The 23901-nt window shown below is 34.3% G+C and overlaps 3 protein-coding genes across 8 annotated transcripts in view; all 3 read left to right on the top strand.

Moving 5' to 3' along the window:
• LOC136417244 (lachesin-like) overlaps positions 1-3153 on the top strand; it is a 77066-nt gene extending 73913 nt beyond the window's left edge. For all 5 annotated transcript variants that reach the window (XM_066402839.1, XM_066402842.1, XM_066402841.1 and 2 more), the window contains 2 exons: positions 149-319; positions 2044-3153. In XM_066402839.1, coding sequence (XP_066258936.1) covers positions 149-319; positions 2044-2264 — 392 coding nt within the window. In that variant the 3' untranslated portion in view covers positions 2265-3153. The remainder of the gene's footprint in view (positions 1-148; positions 320-2043) is intronic.
• Positions 3154-7901: 4748 nt separating this feature from the next.
• On the top strand, positions 7902-17715 carry LOC136417242 (uncharacterized). Of its 2 annotated transcripts, none has more exons than XM_066402832.1 (5): positions 7902-8035; positions 14985-15414; positions 15469-15856; positions 16719-16953; positions 17011-17715. In XM_066402832.1, the coding sequence occupies exons 1-5, from the start codon at positions 7996-7998 to the stop codon at positions 17160-17162; spliced, it is 1245 nt and encodes a 414-aa protein (XP_066258929.1). In that variant the 5' UTR covers positions 7902-7995; the 3' UTR covers positions 17163-17715. The 2 variants fall into 2 exon arrangements, with proteins under 2 accessions (XP_066258929.1, XP_066258928.1); XM_066402831.1 differs by lacking the exon at positions 7902-8035 and adding an exon at positions 8983-9196.
• A 1575-nt stretch (positions 17716-19290) lies between these two features.
• Crk (Crk proto-oncogene, adaptor protein) lies at positions 19291-23261 on the top strand. Its single transcript, XM_066402846.1, has 6 exons — positions 19291-19611; positions 19950-20072; positions 20948-21152; positions 21213-21341; positions 21396-21485; positions 21538-23261. Exons 1-6 carry the CDS (start codon positions 19577-19579, stop codon positions 21739-21741), a joined length of 786 nt encoding a protein of 261 aa, XP_066258943.1. The 5' UTR covers positions 19291-19576; the 3' UTR covers positions 21742-23261.
• Positions 23262-23901: the final 640 nt, after the last annotated feature.

The following is a 23901-nucleotide window of genomic DNA, read 5'->3' as shown; positions in this document are numbered from 1 at the left end:
TGATCAATAAAACAGCATGATGGATTTTGTATAAGGTCTATAAGTGGTTACACCTTTAGGGAATCATTATTCACCACACCGCAGAAGATTTATTACTAGTAGAGTTTGCCTGCATAAGTAATTAACACCCTGTGTTGGTCCTTTGCAGGGGAGATGATCATTTCCAATGATAAGTATCTCATGACTGAGATCAACAACTCTTACTACAGTGTCCAAATGAAGCTCACAATTCGGCGCATTCAGAAATCTGATTTGGGAGGATATAAGTGTATATCTAAAAATTCAATTGGGGATGCTGAGGGAAATATTCGGCTTTATGGTAAGTTTTGTGTATCTATGTGATGCTATTGCTTTCTCTTCTGCTACTGTTTAATAATAAGTTCATTAGTAAAATCGTTTTAATTTTTCGAACATATTCAAATTTCCTAAGGGGTTCAGTTCAATTGTTAACAGTTTCGGAGTTGCAGGCGATTTTTTCCCAGTTCCTAGAGGTTTTTGAGATTTGGATTTTAAAAGATTTCAAATTATTTTAAATTCTGAGAGAAGTTCCCCTGATTGTACAAATTTTCAAAGTGCCTTGGATTTTTTGAAACTTCATCTTGCTATCTGTACTAATAGCATTATTCATAAAAATGTTGGTTTTTATCGTCTTACATAACTAACACCACACAATACCCTTAAGAATCGCCAGTCACCAAAAAAATACCCTTCTTGCGCGCGAGTTCAAAATACCTTATTTTCAAACTATTTAGTTTTAGCTTATCAATACGTAAGTCAAAAAGAGAATTTAACTTTCCAAATAGGGTTATTAACATTTCGATAATCAACCCTTCAGGTTTTTGCTTTCGTAATTCATTTCAGAAATTAGACGACATTAAACATAAAGTTTCAAAGTCACATAAGAAACTCGAAAGACTCCGGAGCGAATGGAGTATTCGTTCGTCTCAACGGTAAGTTGAATTCGCAGTCAGATTTATAGGGTCGGAACTATGAAAAGTTGATGAGATTTCCACTTGGAATTGGCTACAATAAAATAAAATTGGATTTTTTAGAAAAGTTGAGAAATTTTCAGTTACAACTGCTTTATGTATCGCGAGTTATCGGTTGAGTTCAGGGGCGTAATGAAAAAGATTGCTTATTTTCCTTACATTAATTAGAATATAAACTCATAAACTAGCAAACCTGGTCTGTGTTGAACTAACGAAGTCTGTTCAGGAAGTTACCGGAAACCATGAAGGCAATCGAGATAAGCAGTTTATGAAGTTGTAAAGACGAAAGAGAATATTGCAGGGTGCAATAAAAATAAAAGGAGGAAAAGCGCTGTATTGGTTTCAACTGATAATAGGGATAAGAAAAGGGGAAACGGCAGAGATGGAATACGAAAAATTTCAATCTCCTTGCCCTTTTTTATTTGTTGTATGATCTGACTTAATAATTTGATGCTAGGCACCTTTCAATTTTCTTTAAGTGACATTCGAGGTTACTTCGTGTGAAAATATTGTACACCTGCAAAACACCACATAACAATATACAAAATGTTAATGTGATCATATTACAAACTTTGAGGGTAAGCTTCTTGCCATAAATTATGAAAAAAATTCAATAACAAAATGTTCGCAAACGTCTCATCTCCATAATACAGGGTTTAAGTTTAGAATTTTTAGCGTTTACGCAGAAGTAGATGCAATGAATATGAAGCAATAAAATTAAAATGGAAATTTGCAAGAAAATCTGCGTTGCGGCTATTCCACTGGTTGCAACTTACTCTTATAAATTGATAGAGAAGGAAATTGCGGATGAAGAGTCACCAAATAATAAGCAGACAGTGGAAGAAATTGAAAAAACTCGATTTGGTTTCGAAATGTGGGTCAAAATCAACATATGAGATAGATGGATAATTTATGGAAATACGAACATTTTCGTACTTGGATCTTTTCATCGCTTATTGAGAGAAATCTTCCCTTAAAGTTTCTAACTTGAGCAAATTAACAGCCTGCATGCTTCTAAGTTGGGACAGAACTAATGAAATTCCCTTTTTTCTAGAAATGGAATTGCAAGAAAAAGAAGATTCCTCCCAAGAATACGATCCACTAGAAATCAACGAAGAAACCGAAAACACAGAAAAACGCTTATATAACGACTTCCAGGGTTCCTCCACTGTTGAAGAAGAGAGCCATCTAGGCCTGAATGTTACAGAATCAAGCTCCAAAACAATCGTAAAAAACGTTTATCTGCTATTCCTCGCCTTGTTGTTTCAATTTTGACAAATAGTTCACATTCGAAGAAACAGTTTCTGAACCTATGTGATATGTGCCAAATCATTGTGCTTCGCTCTAAGTTAAACGCTGAGTGTCGTATAGGGATGCGACAGAATGGGACTACGTATATCTTGGTCGCATATCAATAATGTAATTTAAAACTTGAAGGTAAGGTGAAGACTGCTCATATAGACTAAAAACAATTGTTTGTAAAGTCATTCATATTTCTTCTGTAAGGATTATCATCTTGTCATGCTCAATCATCGCTAGTTTCTTATGTTCCAAACTACTTAAAACAACCAGTATCAAAGTCAGAATCAAAACTTATTACTTGTAAAGTTGCGTATGGTACAACGACTCCAAATTTGTAATTAGCATTTGGAAACCTTACGGTATTGTTTCGCGAAAATCTAGTTTCATGTACCATAAATATTTTATTGTAGGTTTAGTAAAGAATAAATCAATTAATACGTGTTAAAAAGTATTCGTTGCTGCAAATAGTTGCATTTAACATCTCGGTAAAATTATGAGAAAAATGTTTTTGTGTTGTTGGTTCAGTGTTCGACTGAAGCTTTGTAAAGTACCGGGTGGTCAGATTTTTTGACTTTTTGACAAGAAGTTTTCTGTCCAGATGTGACAACCCTGTACATTCCCGTTTCAAATGCGCAAATAAATAAAGAGTCTCCTGCTTTCTGACTCTATTGTTGGCGAAGACGTTACTTTGGTTCATACGCATTTGAAATTGGAATAAAAACTTGTTTTTCAAACAGTTGGCTCTTACTTTGTTCTCAAGAAATATAATTTAACTCCAAAATGTTCTGTTTAATAAGGAAATGTTTATATATACATACGAGGATATACTTAAGTGAAATAAAGTTATTTTAAATCTGTAAAACCGAACTTTGTTTTTGAGTGTGAGGCATGGCATTGAAACTAATATTTCACTAGCTTCGGGGAGCGCGAGCTGGAAATATTAGAGTAGGAAAATAATGGAAACCCTCTTCGGGGCGCAGTGTTGTTAACAAAATTTGTCCGTTTGGGTGAAAAATTGAAACATGCCGACTGATAGCATAAAAATGTGGAAACTCGCTGGCAAAAACGCGCTTGATTTTGTATTCAGCAAACACCCCTAGAAAATTAATCGTCATAGGGGAAAGTTTACAACACGTAGACGTAAATATCGGCCTACATATCTGCAGTGGCGTTCACTAAACATTAGAGTTAATTAAATTACTCTTAAGACTAATCAAACTATAAATTTAACTCACGTCAAACTTCTTAGCACGCAATTATCGAAAATGTCTCACAAATCCGGTAGCATTCGAATTAGTCACTTCTAGGTATTGAGACTGAATTATTTCATGCATTAAAGTCGTGTGAAAATTTCATAGATGAAATATTTTGGTGCGCCTCTGGAAGCTTAATTTCAATTCCGATTGCAGATATTGGGCTGTCAGATTTAAATTGGTGGTAAAAAGTCATCCTGAGTGCGATGTTGAGGACTCACTCGTTAGGCCGATGGGGAATATATTGGGGAAATCCGGGCAGTTTGTCAGTCGTGCATAATATTTTAATCAGGAGTCATATCGGCGGATAGGGACGTGACTTCCGTAATGAAAAATTCCACTTTTTTCGAATATCGTGAGCAGAGTAAATCAGCTGGCGCCACCTGTTGACAACACACACCACTTCAGCTGCAACATAATGGCGCCATCATTAGGGTACATGGAATGTTTTGTGTAACCGCAATATAGCTACTCCCATAGTAATTATTGTGTGTTATAACATTTTCCGGTTCGATGGGAATTCGAACGCAACTTGCGAGCGACTGACCTTAAAAAAAAGTGGAACACGCTAATCGCCGATAGAGGAATCTCGGATTGCCCAAGAGCAGCAAATTGAAAACGCTATAAGATAAGATACTCCTGGGAATACTATCAGCAAATAATTTCTCCAAAATTCGGTTCAGAATTTTTTAAATTGTGCTTGTCTTTTACTTACTCTGAGTCGCCATCTGTTAGCCCTCTCTTCAAATGATCGCATTCGAAGAATAGGCTGCTTTGTGGCGCCACAGATGGTTTCTTTGTTAATGACAGTAGTTACATTACCATCCTTTCCATTTCTGCAGGGTTTTGTTAGTTTTCAAGCTCCTGCGATGCTCAAAGGTATAACTGATGTTTTTTTTTAATTGTCGTAGTTTTTGTTTTCCAGCGCCATCTGCTAGCGTTATCCTCAAACGTTTGTTTTAAGCATATGCAGCTTTGTGCAACAGGCGGTGCCGTAGATGTTTTGTCACTATATTGACTCGATTTAATTATTTCAAAATAGCTGGAAAAGGAGGCGCTAGTTGCATTTACCTGCAGTATTTGAGTAACTTAAGCTCTTCTAAGAGTCCTGCGGTCCTCAAGAATTCTGATGGGGGCGCAATGAAAAAATTAGCATTTATTCTCTGAGCTAGTTAGAGACAAAGTCGTAAATGCCAAGTTGTACACAATCTCTACAAATTTAATGAAATCAACGCCAAACGTGTTAAACAATTATAAGTTTTAATTTTGTGATATGCGACTTTTTTTACTAATGTATCGATAAATAAAAAAGTCAAAGTATTGCATTTTCCACAGGTTTCATCTAGGCTTTCTTTAAAAGGAGCATTTGCTCTTTTATGTATATCAAAAAGCTCCTCCGAAATTTCAAAAAATCCAACATTTTTCTTGGCGTAAGTTTAAATGATATAAAAATTGCAGAAATTCATTGGAAAATTTCATCGTGAGACGATATAAATCTTTCCATTGGAAAGCCTTTGAAAAAGTGTCGAAATCTTCCAAAAAACTTCAAAATTCCGGAGCATATTGTCACGAAACGCTATTTTCCAACTTTGCCGGATTGACTCGTAATGGGTTTAGTTGTTGAGTAAGTCGATCTAGAGAAAAACTATTGAAAATCGTTTAATGAATACTTTTGTCGTTCAGTTAAAGGATTTAATGTGTGATCAGTAAGTAATCAATAAGATCAGTAAGAAAAAGATTCTATTTCAAACGTTTCGTTTTGGAACTCATCTTTTGTACCACAAGGTCGAAGCCTACCAGCAAAAAGACCATGACCAAAATTAATAATGTAGCGATTAATGAGGAAAAAGATAAAGTACAGATTGGAAAAGAATCGGTAAAAAAATATCGACACAGAATTATCGTTGGATAACACAGAATCGCATAAGGCCTTTGCAGAACCGAACGAGTGGTAACGAATTTAAAATCCAAAGGCAAAACAGATTCTTCGACAGCAAATAATGGCACACATCGTACATTGAAAATACAGATGAGCAACTCCCGAAAAGTTACAATAAATAATTAAATAAAAGTAGAACTTGCATAATCGTCCCAAACACTGAGGGAGGTCACACGAAACTCATTATGAGAACTGGTAGCAACTCCTCAACAGAACTGGATCTGCTCCGTGTTTGCTCTAGCTTTTATATCTTAGCAAACAATATAACCTTCCTGTAGTGCAACTTACTGATCACATAATTCCATTTATTTAACAATAGTTAAATTGATTAAACAATAGTCTCTTTCTCTTGGTCAGCTTACTCAGCACACCACGGGCCTATCTGACAAAGTTGCACAACGTTGGGAATTAGCGCTTTCTGAAGTAGAAAACGTGATGCGGATTTGTAATTCTAGCAAAGATTTGGCTCTAGCAATTTCTGTTTAGAAAAACTGGTCCGAAAAGCAATTAAAATGATGAAAGGTATATTCGTGATAAAGTTTCAATTAAGTCTCAAAGGATAGCTTAAAGTAGACAAAATAGATTTTCATACGTTAAAAATGGTTTAGGACTTTAAGCTCTACATGCGGAGTTTTTCGAAATGAAAAAGCTGTGATAACGTGATACATTTCTGCAAGGGTGTTAGGGAAATCACTTTCGTAAATTTGACCAATGATAAAAAACGTCATTTTGAACAAAAAATTTCCTTACAGGAGGTCGAAAACCTAATCAATTTTTCCAAAAAAAATTTCAAGATAGGTAAGCGAAAAGCTACGATAAGCTTTAAAATTTTAATAGAACGTTGGAAAATTTACTTGACAGATGTTGATTCTTTGACCTGTAACAAAAAAAGTTTAAAATTACTCAACAATAACAGTGCTAAAAGCAATTTAAAACTGAATTAATAACTAATGGTATCAGGTGAACTTAAGCGGCAACTTCGCACTGAACGTAACCGAAAAAAGGAGTTTATTTTTGTTATGATTAGTTTTTGCAATTCCTTAACACCCGATAGCTGATAAAACCTCACCTTTCATTAGTACATCAATTTGTTCCGACTTATTTACAGTACCTATGTGAAAATGTACTTTTTACGCGAATATCATGACATGCTTTTGATTTATGGAGAGGCGTTACATAATTCCGAAGAAGCTAGGCGCATTACGCTAATCGTTCTCCAGAAAGAAAACATCCAGCTCGACAAACATTTGTGCAAATTTCCCAAAGGCTTTTGGATACAGGTAGCGTAATTCCTACATATCAAGGACGAAGTCGACAGGTAGAAGTCGGTCCTGAAGCCGAAGGACAAATTTTAACCCTTGTTGAAGAGGATCCAACAAGAAGTACCTAGAGCAGAGCATGCGTAGACTCAAATGGTGGGCGTTTCGAACATTTAGTGTAGTAAAAACGATAATAAATTTGTGTTTTTGATTGTGATGTGAATGGTGTAAAGTATGTAACGTAACATGTTATGCTAATTAGAGATGACAATAATAATTCAAAGGTAAATGGCGTTTCAAAATAATAAAAAAAAGAATTACATGTTTAATTTTTATGAATTTAGTGCTTTTTTTAATTATACTGTAAAATCTATCAGACTCAAAAAAACATGTAAGAAAGCATACCTAGTTTTTGCGGCTATTTAAATAGGCATTGAAATGAAGGCCAATTCTCGAAATATGTTTTTTCGTTTTACGGAGAAATTATTGTACTTACAACCCCTGTTGGGAGAAAAATTTTTGTTTCAAATGATGTTCTTCATCATCGATTAAATTTACGAAAGTTATTTCCCTATCACCCTATATATTACTAAGAAGGTGCCAGAGGTTACCTGACGGGTTAGATAATGGCAACCTCGTATTCGGAATTTTACAACTTTTGCCAGACATTTTAATTGAAACACGCACATTTGCCTCGATTTGACTAAATTCGTCTGTTTTCAAAATTCCTACATTATCTGCTTACCGACACGAATTTAGGATGCCCTTTGCATAGATAATGAATACCTCGTCCACAAGTTGCTTAAAATCAGAGGCATCGATGTATGCCAAATATTTCAAAATATTTTCCTTGAAGACGACTTTAGACAATAATTTTTGGTAAATTCTACTGTCGAAAACGATGTGTTACGCCACTGGAACTGCTACTGTATTAATGTAATATTATGATGTTAATTCTATTTTTCAAATACCTCCACTTCTTTATAAAACAAATCTAATTATTCTCAGCCCTTTCGTATCCAATATTACCTTACTCAGTTACGGCCTTTTACGCAAATCGCGAAAACAACCCCCGTTTTCACCCTCTACTATAAGCTTTCATTGATTCCGCATATCGTGGCCTCCTGTTTACAGTGCGTCTGTGCAGTATCTTTGTCACCCTTAACGCAGCACAGCATCCCTAACATCTGTGGGGGTAAAAATTCCGAGCTTCCGAAAATTCGTGTTATACACTTCGACGATTTGTGAAACATATGGACAGTTATCCTGTTAATGTTATTTGTCATAGACCTGGTGAGTTGATGTTTTTCTGAGGGAAGATGTGAAAGCAAGAATAAAAGGATTAATAAAACGTTGTTGAGTCAAAGACAAAACAGAAAATGAGTGTGATATCGCAGAGGGAATTTTCTTATATTGCTTTACGGTTGTCCATAAGGGCCTCATTAAGATAAAATTTATACTCAAATGACACTCAAGGAACACAAAGATATTCGCCTTGCAATTACTCGCTTCCTTCCTATGGCTTTGCAGTCCCACAGTTAAGTATAATTTGCATAAATTCCCATTATTTTTAAGTCTCCATTGAGTATAAAGCCGGGTTTGCACTAATGGTTATATTAGGAGACAATGGGAGAATGGTTTTAAGCCACTTCATTAAGTGATATGAGATGTCGAATTGTGTGGGGTGATCGTGAAGACCGTGTAAGAGCTTTCAATGACTTATTTTTCGGTCAATATCTCGGGACTATCTATTACTTAAGAAAAGCGATAGAGTCTATTCCTCAAAGAACGCTTCCGAAATGTGGTAATTGGTTACCATATGAGCCTCGATGTGTCAATACGCTGCTGACTAAAGTTAATGAAAATATTATGCAGATTTTCATTTATTGGGCTTACATTTTCCGGTCTAATTAGAATGATGGAGGTTACGTATAAGATTTGAACGAAAAATGTTGATGTGTATGAATGTATATCTAAAACATATTTGCCAATGGTAAATAAACTGCTGGACTGAAATGGTACCACTGTGTTTCGTTAATCAACCCAAAGCGATATGCTATGTAGTTCCAATAAAATTGCCAGGATATATTTTATACAGGGTACCACTAGAAATATTTCCACTGCAGTCCATAGAAGCACTGTTGGACCACATAACAACAAACCCACTTCTAGATTAGTCAAGCGAGGCATTCATTTATTGTCAGGTGCTCTTATGGAATATTAAACGACATGTACACCTAATCAATAGCCTACGTATGATAAGAACCCCGTATAATGCCCGCAGGGTACCGTTAATATTAACTAAATCTACCCATTACGAGCCTGAGTTACTGTTTACGCTCAGCAAGCGTATCGTCGAGTCTTCAAAGAGTGGTTCAACAAATAGCTTCGAATTTGTGGTGTTTATTAGTTTTATGTGTTCTAAGGCCCTTTTTAATGATTTTTCTGATATTGGTAAGTACCCAAATATCTTATCTAGTGTTTGTCGGCAGCGGAAGGTCGGAAATTCGTTTAAGCAATTCAAAAATTCCCGCTCTTTTCGGCAGTTTTACGCCCGATTTTGTTGTGGATGACTAATGCATTAGAGATGTTTGTCTATCGTCTAATTAGTTTTATTTGAAGGTAATTGATGGATTATTTACTACTGGTTTTTAATAATGCGTTTTAATCTCATAAATAAATTTTTTAAGCTCAAGTGTTGTCTGTTTCTGGGGCTCATCAATTAGTAATAACAATCTAATATATGAATTTTATCTTTATTAAAAAACACAATAAACATTGATAGAGATTATTTGGAAATTCGCAGTGCGTTTCTCAAAACATTTCACAAACGCAATGTGGGCAGAATTATAAGTAAATTGACTGTACAGGGCGGATTTTGAAAATGATAAGAGGTACGAGTTCAGTGAAATCAGGGAAAATGTGCTTCTGTGACTGCTGAGTTCGTATATCCACTAAAAAGCCCAAAATTCAGAATGCTATTCGAAAAAAACGAATATTCCTATTTTTGCTTTCCAAAAAATTCAGTTGCAGACCAAAGCCCTCCATGTTTAAGGGCCTTTGATCATATTATCAAGCATCTGTTGGCGCCACAGCTTCAACCCTGTCCCTCTTGGTACTTATGGTTTCCCTGCAAACTGGAGGTCAGAAAAACTTGGGCATGGAAATTCAGCAAAAAAATCTTTGAAAATATTAAAATTTTTATATTTTCGTTGCCTCTTGAGAAGTCGTAGGCCGTAGAGTGCATTTTTGAGCTTCATATGAGGGGTTTGATATTATGTACACAGAGCGCCCTAGAAGTTTTATAGTCCAAATTTTATTTATTTTGCAGCGGAATTTGGAGATAATGGTAGTTATTTGTGAGAGATTATGAGGAGATTGAAAAAAGTGCAGGGTTGCCCTGTTGTTCAATCATTTTCGCCTGATGCTCGTGATTTTTCAAATGAAAACCTCTTTTTGGATCTAATTATGTATGTTACAGTGAAGTGATGTGTGGGGTTTGTCTTGCGTAGTTTGTATGCCTAAGCTTGTAAGGAATTTTCTTGTTTAAATTGAGCCTTTTGCATTGAAACATCGTACAGCTGAACGAAACTGGGAAAGATAAATATGATTGACAGCTAAATAAACTGGTTCTATTGTACCGAGTTACACAAAAGTAAATGTTGGAAGGCTTAGTCATTATATCAGGCTGCTCTAGTTCCTAGAATAACTCTTATGCTCAACACATATATTAAATCTTTTGGCTTTTAAGGCGATAATGGCTATCATTCATCGCATTCCTACATCTAGGCCGAGGAGATTTACGATTTCTGTGAATACCTGAATTAACATGTCTTCTGTAGTAATCAGAGCACGCTGCAGCAGCTAAGTCCTTTAAGGGCTTTTTATTGGGGGCTATAAGAGAGGTGTTGTTGTTAAACCTATATAAAACCCGTGACTGTTTGAATTATTCAACTTGGAGATGTCTCTCTTGTTGTGCTTCAAATTGAATTATTGAGAGACAGCAGGAAACACCGAGTAGCGTTTAAAATATCAGATAAAGGTTAGACGTGCAGCATGGTGTGAAATTGATCAACAATAACCTTCCTTTTGTTTATAAGCTATTGTCAAAGCAGTAAAGGTTAACTGAGTTGAAAACCCAAATAGCAAAAACTGCGATAATAATTGTAGAGTCTGGTTGATATCTGCAAATGTTACTGGGAAGAATATTGTAGGTTGGTTTATACCTACCTACAATTTCCTTTTGACGTTCAAATTGTAGGTACACTAACTTAGTTATGCAAAGGTAATGAATTATGAATGGGTTGGGTCACAAGGCTCTGCAAACCTGCCGAAAATTGCATGACTGCGGTTTAGCATCAAACTTGAACTCAATTTTATAGTATCGATATGGGGCATAAAAGAAATGTTAAATTTTCCCATGGTCCTGTGATAAGTATGAATATCAAGTATTCAGGTCCCTCCACTATCGCCACTGTTTTAAGATATTATACATACATACATATATGTACATATCCTTTTCCGCTTGTATCAAATGTAAAGGAAATATTATTTTTTAAATGAAACTATGCGAAATTTTAATATCTAATTGCTTCATAAATTATTCATCGTTACGTAGCCCTATTTTAGTTCACTTCAATTAGGAAGATAAAATGCTGAAACGAAAAAACATGTTCGTTGAGTTGAGCACAGAAAGAAATTGTGTTTCTATCTACATATAAATTTAACTACTCCAAACTTTCCTTTATTACCATTTTAGACTATTTGATTTCTACATTAAACATCCGACTTAGGTAGAGTACCAATTTTTGGACTTTCAAAAATTGTCATCAAAAGGGGTGATTTTTAGTATTTTTCCCTATTCTAATTCTTGCTGTTTCCAGGTTATAGAGGCTCAAAGAAAACTTTAAACAGAAAATTGTAAACTCATCCACTTTAGTTTTTTCAGGATTTTGCCACTCAAAACTTGGAAGGGATTTCACAGTATTCAGTCACCCGAATACGTAATTTGTTTAACATGAAAGATTAAATAACCGTATATAAATAGTGTAAAAAAAATAAAATAATTATGGAATTTCCAAATTCCGGAAGGAAAACAAAAAAAATCCTAAAACTCTGGAATATGTAGATTTGATTAAACTTATAAATTAATTAGTTTATAAGGACAGTGAACAAAATTCGACCAAAAATCAAGAGAAATAAAATTTAGGCAATAGATTGAAAAACTTAAGAAAAATATTAAAATTCTCCAGTGTCGTACAAATAAAGTTTTCTAAAGGATTTTATGGACCAAGATCTCCGAAAATACATTACCTTGTATATTAGTTGGAAGCAATCTATTCTCGTATTAAGCGGCACCTATTACCTATTACGTATACATATATAATTTGAAAGCTCTATCTATAATAAATCAAACATTATAAAATAAAAATCTAATTTCTTCTTTTAACTCCCTGTGGCTCCACTACCAAGCGAGATCAAATACATTTTCATATAATTTTTTTCTTTATTTTATATTAGAGAATACATATCTCAAATAATGCCTTGCAATTATGAACCAACCTGTATATGGACGTCTGACCCATTTTTAGACTCTTTGGAAAATTATCCATTTTTATTTCAGGTTAATCGTCTTTCTGACCCCCCGAAACTCGGCATTTTAAATAAATCACCCCACCCTTTTTTAAACTGTAATTATGGAGGATGGCTTTTAGCTTAAGTGTAGTACCTTAAGTGTATGTCTTATTCTGTTCGAGTTATAGAGTTTCAAAATGAACTTTTTACCGAAGAATCGGGGGTAAAGTAAAATTGCGGATAAATTTAGAGAGGGATTTAATGTAATTTAGTATATAAAAGAATACTTATACTTGAGATTACTAAAAATTACTAAAAAATTATGTTCCTGAAGAAAAATTAATAACTCAATTTTTTTTCTCTGTCCTAGTTTGCTTGTCCTCCATAGATTTTTTTTTGAAAGGATTAAAAGAGCTTTCCTGCTTTTGTGGAAGCTTTATTCCACTTGGTCTGGTTTTAATCAAAATTCAAGTGTTGACCATGATGAACTCTTAAAATAATAACCCAACGAGATAATTGAATTCAGTAACGGTGTTATTAATCTGACAATCTAGACGTTATTAAATGCATTACTCATACCGTATTGAGGAGCATGGTAATTAAGTTGGTACCTCATGTATGCATGTCAGGTTCTTTTAGGACAAAAGGTGGTTGGTCACTGAGGCAATTTTTGCTCACAGAATATTAATAATATGACACTCATATAACCATTAAGGCTGCCACTCTAGATGGAATGTGGATTAAATTATTATTGTAGACCATTTCTGCATAGATTAAGCTTTCTTTGGTTATTAGGTTTTTTTTATCTCATAAATTTATTCATCTCATGTATTTTCAATGTCAATGAATTCTTATGTTGCGGCTTTACAGCTCGTTAAGCTTTGATGTTTGATCAATGAGAAATTCGAGCGGTTCGCGGTTTAAGGCAAAATTCAAGAGAACATCAATCAACTTAAATTTAAACCTTATCTTTGAACCATAACATTGCCAGCTTGCATCGACATATGTAAGGTTTTATCGCCATGGCCCTAATGAATACTGTGGCTTCAATTTTAGCATCTGTTTACAACAAACAACGTAAGACTTATTTTGATAAACACTGGATCACTTTATATACATTCCAAGATAAATGATCGTCGGATTCCTTTATATTTACTTGTTTGCCAATTTATGACGTGTTTTATGCTTCATATGGGTTTTGTCTTACTCGTTAAAGGGAAACGTTCTCCGGGGTATACTTAAACGGCTTTTAAGAGGAGGCGCGCTACAAAAAAAGCCATAATATATTTATTCTTAAACAAACAATCATCTAACGATTAAGATAAACATCAGAAATATTAATAACTTCAAATCTGCAATCTTGAAACAGATGCTTGAGGGAAACCTTGAGACGTCTTGGTGGACAAATAGTCTGCATCAAGCCAAGTGTACCCAAGGACTTGTAACTGTAATATGATAGTAGAATGCTCTGAAAATTGTAATTAAAAGTAAACTGATCTGAAATGAATTATAGAAGACAGTAAATGAGTTTTAGTAATATTGCATCCGATAGTACTGAGTAATATCATTCGTTTTATTGAGGAGAGACACTTTAAAATTTTTCAAAATAACATTGGTGTGTTAAACCGTCTTAATTAATGACAATTATCTCGGCAATTACAGGGTTTAATAAATTTATTAAAGGAAAAATTACAAGCTTAAGGTTTTTAACACGGTACTAAGAAGTGCAGGTGTCCGTACGTCATCAAGCATTTCGGTTTGACTTGGATACCAAGTTATGGTTCACTTATCTTATAAAAAATTTAAAAGTTTGTTGAAGCATTTGAACCAATTTAATTGGAACCTTCAAGCCGCCTGCCAAGGCAAAACACGTGCGTATTCTAAGACAAGGTTCCAAAATTGTTGTTTATGTTATCTTTTTTTGATAAGTAAGACTAAATCAGTGTGCCCAACTCTTAACATGATTAAGTGAGGATTAAGTCCGTTCAAATTGGTTTAAATCTAAAGCAGTTGACACCCGCTTGATGATGGAGTGAAACTCAATTTCTTTCTTTCTTCCAGAAAGAATCCCATATGATTTTAAGTCAATAGACAGCTAGACTTTAAATGTGATTGCATTAGAACTAAATGAATTTAAACTGGTTTAAATCTAAAGCAAATTCTCCTTGGTTGAGATGCCCCAACGTGAAAATTTGCCTTCTCACAATAATCCGTCCCCGGGTGGACTTTCCGATTTTCTTTGAACCATTGATTGATGCCCATCAAATGCCTTCAGGTTTAGCAATAATCATAAATACAGCTGTTCATATTCAGAATGAGAATGCCATGTCTCAATGTAAAAGTCTTAGTAATGTGAATTTAATTTGAATAAATTACACCGAGCCCTCCTCTGTATGACTAAATAATGTGCACCAGGTACTGAGGTACTTATTTGTGTGTATATCTACACAAATATTAAAAATAAAGACGAACAATTTCCATGGTAATTATGACTCGACAAGGTTAGTTTGTATACCTGAACCACCCGCGACTGCCTTCCACACTTAATCACTTGTGATTTAATAATTTGTTATTGCTTCGCGCACTTCTGTTTTGCGGCCATGAACTGCCATTAAGTGCTATAGTAATTTAATTTAGACTAGGTTTTATTCATGGCCATGTTTTGCAGATCTAAATGGCAGCATTTCGCAAAAGTGGAAGCGACTTCGCCAATGCTGCGCCTCATTGCGAGGTCACAACTCCGAGGCATCGAAAAGTGCTCTCCTCGAAGAAAGCAGCCCTCACATCCTAGTCAGCACACCCCACACGACTTCCTCTCTCAGGCTGCCCAGCAACACCAAGAAGAGCAGCGTCCAAGATGTCCTCAGAGCTAAATTCAGCCAAATCCACGTCGGCCTCAGGAGGAGGAGAGCGTTGTCCGTCCAGGAGTTCTTCCACGGTTCTGCTAATGGAAAGAAGGAAGAAAGTAGCCAACCAAAGACTGCCTTTTACGTTCCTCCACCCGAAGGCTTGACTCCTGACGCCAAGAAGTTAAGATCCTTTCATTCGGCCTCAGAGAGGAGACCTAGGTCTCGACGTCGAGAGTCTCTAAATCTTAGGTGAGTTTGAGATTCACCTCTTGGATGCCACCTTAGGTTAATCTGTGAGGTCAGTCTTCCAGGTACTGAGTACTATTACGAGCCTCCTCCAGACTATGACGTGGAGCCTGCTAAGTACCGCCGCTGGTCTGTGGCAGCTAACCCCGCCCAACACTTGAGCCTACCTCAACACACCATCCACACCCATCCAACGAAAACCCAGAATATCTCTATCATCGACAGTTACAACATAAAGATTCCCAAAACAAAGCTACAGAAACATCAACAACACCTAGACCGAGCAAGGTCGCAGTCGCCGAGTTGGAACAAAAGACAATCTGAATGCACTAAGGCGGAAAAACAAACGAAGTTTAAAGTAGCCAACTCGAAAAGCTATTACGAGTTGGGAGGCGTCAAACAAAAAGCGGAAGTACCACCGGACGGTACATTCGAACGTGACCAGGTATACAATTGTTTTTTGTTTCCCGTAGTTTACATTATTTACAACTTTATTCAATTAGGCATGAGCATAGTATGGCGAGCTAAATAAGGACATCCTGTATAATATTGTTCGAAAGTGTCAGATTAAGTAACTTTTCAAGTTAGACCGCTTGTTGAATAAATATCACCGAAATCTTAGTCTTCTCCACCAATGAAATTAGCAGGCTAAAACTGTGCATCTGTTAGATTAATTTACGTATATAACGTGGATCTAAGCATAATAATAGATATCAAAAGAATAACCACTAAAAGTAGTGTTATTTACTATGGAACTTCGAAAAGCAGTTCATAGAACTGCACCAATGATTTCCATTTAAAAGAGGAAATAAAAATTTGAGTACGGTCCTGGACAAGCCACGATTCGTTATAAGAAAGTATTTTACGATAGTTTATGTCGACATATTTATTATAATTGGACACCAAAAGCATCAGGAAATTTTGCATAACACCCAGATAAAAATAATTATCCCAAATGATGGTTCTCAAAAGAGGAGAAAGCCGCCTGCCTCCATCCCACGTGGGGGCAATAAAAGTGTCATTTAGTAATCTTGTTATTACGATTGTTAGAAGTCATGGCATCTTTTATGCAACAATACCAAGAAAAAATATGGTGTAGGTGGTCAAGTTTAAATCCTTTAATGGGGCTTATAGCAGTTTATGTTAGCTAAACCGTTTCGTAATTCATTATCAACCTTTAACCTTATGTTCCAGTTATAGTGGCATTAATGCGGGAGCTAAAAAGAAAAGCCTAATTTATCGAGTGTTTTGCATAGTCATGCGGCTTTAATGTTAAGCAGGAAATGTAATTTACGACTTTCCGTTAGAATTCCATAGAGGAGTTAGAGGAAATCGAAGAGGAAGAAAGCAAATTTTGCACCCTCCCGAGAGGAGGGAACACCTTCACCATCAGACAGATTGCATTCCAGAAAGGACATAATTTTAAACCTTTGGGCTTCAGTATTGTGGGCGGTAGGGATTCCCCCAAAGGTAGCATTGGGATTTATGTCAAAACCATTTTTCCTAATGGACAGGCGGCTGAGAATGGAACTCTCAGAGAAGGTAATGAAGTCCTTATTTGTTAGAAACAATAACCTTAAGACAAAATTAATTTTTCAGGTGATGAAATTTTGGCAGTAAACAATAAGCCGTTACACGGGGCTTCTCACAAAGAGGCAATAAATGTGTTTAAACAAATCAAGTCCGGGACTGTGCTACTGCATATAGGCCGTAGAATTAACAAGAATAGGCGGGAACGTCTTGTTAATTAAGTCGGTTGTTTATGTTCTCTTTCTAGGGTTAAATCATTTTATTTATATACCAAAGATTTAACATTTTAAAATGTTTTATCGTTAATGTAGTACTATAAGGATCAAGCCTAGCTATTATAATTATAGGAATTTTAATTCGTATCCGTCTCGTGTGTTAGGAAACTGTTTATGCGGCCGTAAGGGTTCCTTTAAACTCCCGAAGCAACTTCATGTAATACATTGAAAACTGTCCAGTAGATGAATCACAGAGAATATAGTACCTATAAATGCAATACTGCTTGTTCTAATACCTATTTCGCTTAAGAAAAGCTACTGAACATGGCCCATATATTAATATATTATGTATTAGTACAACAAAGTAATGTTTAAAGAGTGAGACTTTAATAATAATTAAATTATTGCAAATAAACCTTAAACATAGGTATTAGTGGAGGAATCTGTATCTCGACCTATATTTTCATTTTCAATAATCGCATGTATTTTTCAGGTACTTTGAGAGTAATCAAAATGTGATACTTTTATATCATTTTTAATAAAGGAAAATGCTCAGTAATTTTTTTTATTTTGTTCTTCCTTCGTTGGTCCCATAAAGATTACTTCATGACGTGTTTCATCACCCATGTGAAAATTTAGTCGATAACTCAAACATGTTCCATCAACAAAATGAATAAGTTGTTTTATTAATAGCAATTAAGAGTTTATTCAGAAATAAAAAATTAGATTATGAATAGAAATTTTTTAAAGCTTTTAAACAGTAAATTTTTTAATTTAAAATCCTAATGAAACGCAAAATTCTCGATGTTATGGCGACGACACAAATATGATAATAACAGTATAAAGATAAATTGTAAACGAGGATTGATACTTTAACTCTTAAAGGCTAGAGAATGGGAATGTGAGAGGTGCAGATTTGAAAAATCTCCTGAAATCATAAGGCTAATGAAAATGCTATGAATGATGATGTATGATAAGATATAGAGGACAGATACGGACTAGATCCATTGAAGACAATATCAAACCAACCAAATATAATTTGCAAACAATAAAGTACTAAAAAGAGTGTTTAATATTCAAGGAAAGTGTATAATTTACTTCAGATTAATGGGAAAACATGAAAAGGAACGGTTTCTAGTATAATTGAATGATCCGATGCTAACTTTGATCACGTCAAATAGCGGCTATGTTAACGATGCGTTTATCGTCACTGAAAAAGATGTATGTAAGTTTTTGAAAACACATAATAATACGTGAAACAACGTCTTACACTGGGTTATTTGGCTATGATCGTCTAATGAGTGCCAACAAGTACAAAATCGGCAACGGCCTGACCTGAGGTTATATATCTCTATAAATGCAGAAATAGGGGCGACGTGTAATAATAGCCGCTATATTAGGACACCGCTTTTCCTAAGAATTTCTGGCTTAATTGAAAGTAACAATCGAAATTAAAACTTTTTAAAATAAAATGTTATTTGACTTATAGTAACATTTGAATTTGTAAAGGAGAATGCACTACTTCCACGAAGAGAGTCGTTTTAATAAATCTGCATTTAACGATAAAATGTGTCCCCCTCGAAAATAAAATCAATGTGTCGCAATTTCCAATATTTTTATCGTAGTTCAAAATAAGCCGGGTGCAAAGTTTTCAACTGGACACCCTGTATATTATTAAGGTACCCTGTATATTATAAATATATTATTAAAGTGAAATAGAGCTCTGACGAGAAATGGAAAAAAAATCATTGTTAATGAAATTAGATCTACCAGGTTCCCTTATCGCAATTACTGCAATAATCATTTGTAAGTTACCGGGTGGTATATAGAATTTTGTCACCACCAAATACTATTTATTAACTTAAAAGTTAGTTTTCAGTTCTCATAAATAATGTATCAGTCTCAACAAATAGACTAGAATTGCATGGGTGTGAGTGTTGACTGCAGAGTATTCCGAACAGTCTCATGTGACAAGTGATCGTGACAGTTAAAGTAAGATTGACACTACTGACAGTTGTTATAAAAAATGAAATACATCTGCGCATTTGTAATCGCCATTGTTGTGGTTTTTAATAATTATTGTTATCAGCTTTAAGCAAGTTTCGCTTATAATTTGCAATTTTTACGTATTTATCAGTTTAATTACTTTTGAGAAATTAAAATTTGAAGATTCTAATGTAGAAGATAAAAAAAGATAATACGAGTACTGATATCAAAATTAGGAAGTTATTTGGTGTGGGTACAGGAAAGATGTTGGGACACCCCAGAATAAAAATTAATTAAAAATAATTATTCCAATAAGGACACTTAAGTTTTAGTGTCTTTGTTCATTGGATCGTTAACTGAATATGTTGCTCTAGGCAATTTTGAAAAAGTAGCCTCAGTTTGCTGTATATATATTTATTTTTGTACATAGAAAAATGAGCAGTCAATTTGATCATGAAGATGAAAGCAGGTAATTAATTATTAAGTCGGGTATCTAAGTACAAAATTAATTTGCGCGATAAGCAAGTATTTAACTTGAATTAACAGTTTACTGATAAAATATTGTATGTTTTGCCCACCAACTTTAGTTTTCTCTATTTTACAAACTACTAAGTTCATCTAACCCTTCCTATTTAACAGTGTCAAGTCCAGATTCATTTTCTTCATTTAAAAATGCCAAAAGCTCCTAGGTGATTAATAAACTATTTCATATTATTATTGTTGCTATGTTCATCGGGTTTTTGAATTGTATAGTTACTTTTCCTTAAACGGTGCTGGTAGGAGTATTCATTTCCTTTTGAATTTTAGCTGGTTCTTTGGTGCCATCAATAGGCAAGAAGCACAAGAACTCCTTATGGCTGAGAAGGAAGGAGGAGTATTTTTAGTCAGGGATAGTACTACCTCAATGGGAGATTATGTTTTATGTGTTAAGTAAGTTTCATTTTCTTTTTATTTCTTTCATAAGTATGAAGAATTTACAACATTTTAGAAAAAAAGTTAAAGTGGTTCCTATCTAAAGTGCTTCTGTTAATGCCATTCTAAATAAAAGTATGTCAGAAGATAATCATTTTATATCAAGAGGATTTTTGTGTAGTACCATAAGGAAATTATTTTTCCTTGTCATAAAATTATATTTCTAAAATAATTAAAACAGAATTCAGAAGCAGATTTATGAGCAAAGTTTTTATTATTTATGTCTACTACAGTAATGCTGTGTGTTTTCCTTTTTCATTTCATACTAGGTTTACTAGGGTTTCTATGTAAGTAAATTTGAACGAATCATTGACCTGTTTGGTTACTGAAAGCCATAATATGTAATATATATAACAGTGAATCAAGGTGTATTAAGCAATTGTTATATTGAATAGATTTCACTTAGTTGATTAAAGTTTCTATATAATTTGCGTGGTTTCCTGGAAATACATTAAAATTTTAGATAAAATTGATATCACTATTATTCTGCACCGCCCTTGTAGTGGCTAATTTTTGTCATTAAATTTTGATTGAAATCTAAGATTTAGTTAGACTTATGGAAAATTTCTTTATGTGTTAAGATAATCACGTCATATTATTCATTTTCTGAAGCAGTTCTATAAAACTGCTTCAAAATACTTATAAGTATTAATAAAAGTTGTATTTTCTCTGCAATATTTGTTTGTTATCAACACAATTAAAAACGAAATTATTTATCTCTTAATGGAAAGGACAACAATTCCAAATTATGCTAGAGTTCTCAGGTCCTAAATCTTAGCTGCCATGCTGGTTGTATGTATTTTTCACCATCTAAACAAGAATTCCAATTTCAGAGAGGATAGTAAAGTCAGTCATTACATAATAAACAAAATGCAAACTAATGATCAGACCAACTACAGAATTGGAGACCAATATTTCAAAAGCCTGTCAGAGTTGGTTTCTTTCTACAAGCTGCATTACTTAGACACTACCCCTTTAATACGTCCTGCAAAGAAGAAACTAGAAAAAGTCGTTGCTAAGTTTGATTTCGAGAGTACTGTAAGTATATCTTTATATATGGGTTCCATGTTGGGGGTCTCAAAATTGTTTTTTTTTAAGGAGAAAGACGATTTAACTTTTAAAAGAGGAGATATTCTCACTGTTCTTTTCAAGGAGGAGGAGCAGTGGTGGAGAGCGAGGGATAGGAACGGCAGAGAGGGATGCATACCGGTTCCATACGTTCAAAAGGTGTGTATGCAATTAATAAAAACTTTAGTTTTAAATTTTATTGTTAATTTTAAGGTTGAAGAAAACTCTTCTCCAGTGGATGGTGCAAGGCCTCAGGAGAGCCAAGTCAATAGTACTCCTGAATCAAAACCAAAACCCAAACAGGTTAATTGATTGTTTAAATGCAATCTACAATGTATATTAATTAAAATTTTAGCGAAAATTGCCAGCCAAAGCACGAGTCAAACAGGCAAGAATCCCCAACGCCTATGATGGCTCGGCATTGAAATTAGACGTAGGAGATATAATCACCGTAGTGAAGACTAATATTAATGGACAATGGGAAGGAGAACTGAATGGAAAAACCGGCTTTTTCCCATTCACACATGTAGAGTTTTTAGACGATGATACTGTAAGTTAGTGATTAAATTCAATACTCTTTGTCAAAGGTTGTTTTACCTCTTAACGTGTACCTAACCAAGGATCTTCTCCTTCATGCGCATATCTGGTGCTGAGGCTTATTGGTTATCCTAGAAAATACATTAAATCGCAGTTATTGCGATATGGCTTTATATGTTTTGATTTTAAATAGATGATGGACAATCAAATTTTAATTTCAAATCACAGATTCCAGTCATTTTCTAAATGTAGCTTGAGCTTGGCAAACAAACAGGCATCAATATGAATCCTCAAAGGAGGCATAACAAATCATGCTCTTTTGAAGCGCATTTCTTGATTTTAACGTATGGAGTACTGTCTTTACGAGAGTATAATGTACGATTCAAAGTTTTAAATAACCTAAAACCCAAGCACCAGGCTGAGACAATATTTATGTTAAATAATTACAAATTTATGTTTAAAGTAGTGTTTTTGCGCAGACAATACTATTACGGTTTTACTTAAGGTTATATTAGATTAGGTTTTATGATAAAGGTATTAGACAGTTGCAGAAGTTAGTCAAGAAACAATGTTGGTCTCTTGTCATGTGATATCTTGTTCGAAATGCCCGAGAGGAAGGATTGTTTGGACATTTTGGATAGTTCAAGGACGTTAAGAGTTTACAACCAAGTATTTTAATCATATAAGAATAGCTGCTTTGATTGATCCATAATAACACTTGAAAATAGTCAAAATGGGGATTGATCTAGTCTAACAGAAGTAGCAATAAAAGCTAGGTGGCTCAATTTGCACATTCTAAATAGGAAAGATTACCAACGTAGTTAAATATTACTGACTACCACGAGAGAAACATAAGTTGTTCCTTTGTATCAGATGTATTTTGATTATCAAATCTTTTACTTTAGACTATGAAGCAGTGATTTGAATGTAAGAACCAACATCCGTTCAGTCGTAATGGGGAATTTGTCATTTAGTAAAGGAATTTTGAGATACTCGCTGTAGTTCTATATGCCTCGAATTAATATTAAATGTGTCATTAACGACATTTACGGTATACATTTATTTATAAATTCGTTTGTATATTTTTGCGCATTTACATATACAGAGTGCCTCCAAATTATTTTTTATAATTTTAACATCATATTCAACAGTCAAAATCAGTAACGATGTACGCCCTTAAAAGGTTTATTTCAGGTTATAGGTGGAAGCTATATTTCAGATTTCAGCTAAATATCTCGAATAAATTTTTGCGCTATAAAGAAAACTTATAATCTGTATTTCTGAAACGAAGATTTTGCGGACCTATGCTTATATGAACCTTTTGCTTTATTTTTGGCCGTAGTATATGTTGTTAAAAATATGCAACTTAATTTAGAACACTCATGGTGAACATGTAATTTTAAGTACATATCATATGTCACTATTTTTTCATCATGTTTTATGCAATACATAATAGAATACATATTTAAATCTATCGCTTTGAACAGTCTGTATAAATAATATGTATACGTTTTATTGTGTATTATACTAAAATACAATTTAGTTTTATTTCTAACTTCCTTCGTTTTCCTTTTCCTAAAATTAACATCAGTTTTTCAGAAGTATGAGCTTGTAGTGTAGGGAAATTTCTCGAGTGATTTGTTTACTCACATATAAATTATCGAGACACGCCTTCTTTAAGTCTACCGCGTTCACACAACATTGTCCCGTAGGGGGTTTGCGCTCTTGACGACAATAAGTAGTTTAATGACAACACTAAACTATTTTTCTATTAATTAATCAGCAAGGGCTGAGCAAAGTTTTTAGTTGGATGTTTTTTCACTTACAAGCCTTGGAAATGAAGAAGTTTGTTTTGGTGTTTGAGGCTGTTGAGTGAGAATAATTCTCTAGGTATATCTTATGTAGTGGTTTATTGGCACTAAAGAATGAGAGAATAATGTAGTTACCTATAAGCAAAAGAATTTATCATTTTAGACATTTTTGTACATATCCACAAACTGTCCTTTTTCTTAAATTACTTTTCAAAGTGTAATTTAGAAAATTTTACTGAAATGGAGTTTTTCCTATTTGTATTCTTTTGGAGTTGCATGTTTCACTCTTTCACATGGACTCCTCTGCTGTCGGATTTGATATTCGCTTCTATTAGCTTAGTGTCGGTTATTAATTATAATATTAAGGAGAA

This window comes from Euwallacea similis, chromosome 27 (genome assembly GCF_039881205.1).
Source record: "Euwallacea similis isolate ESF13 chromosome 27, ESF131.1, whole genome shotgun sequence".
Lineage (NCBI taxonomy): Eukaryota > Metazoa > Arthropoda > Insecta > Coleoptera > Curculionidae > Euwallacea > Euwallacea similis.
Note: the sequence above shows the minus strand (reverse complement) of the source record. Positions and strands in the feature narration are given on the sequence as shown.

Excerpts from the sequence above, each read along its gene's own strand:
- LOC136417242 (XM_066402831.1), top strand. The coding sequence starts at position 8,998 with ATGATAAGAACCCCGTATAATGCCCGCAGGGTACCGTTAATATTAACT. Across the intron at positions 9,197-14,984 it reads TAATGATTTTTCTGATATTG|ATCTAAATGGCAGCATTTCG; the intron begins GTAAGTACCCAA and ends CATGTTTTGCAG. Across the intron at positions 16,954-17,010 it reads GAATGGAACTCTCAGAGAAG|GTGATGAAATTTTGGCAGTA; the intron begins GTAATGAAGTCC and ends TTAATTTTTCAG.
- Crk (XM_066402846.1), top strand. The coding sequence starts at position 19,577 with ATGAGCAGTCAATTTGATCATGAAGATGAAAGCAG. Across the intron at positions 21,153-21,212 it reads AGTTTGATTTCGAGAGTACT|GAGAAAGACGATTTAACTTT; the intron begins GTAAGTATATCT and ends TTTTTTTTTAAG. Across the intron at positions 21,486-21,537 it reads CAAAACCAAAACCCAAACAG|CGAAAATTGCCAGCCAAAGC; the intron begins GTTAATTGATTG and ends TTAAAATTTTAG.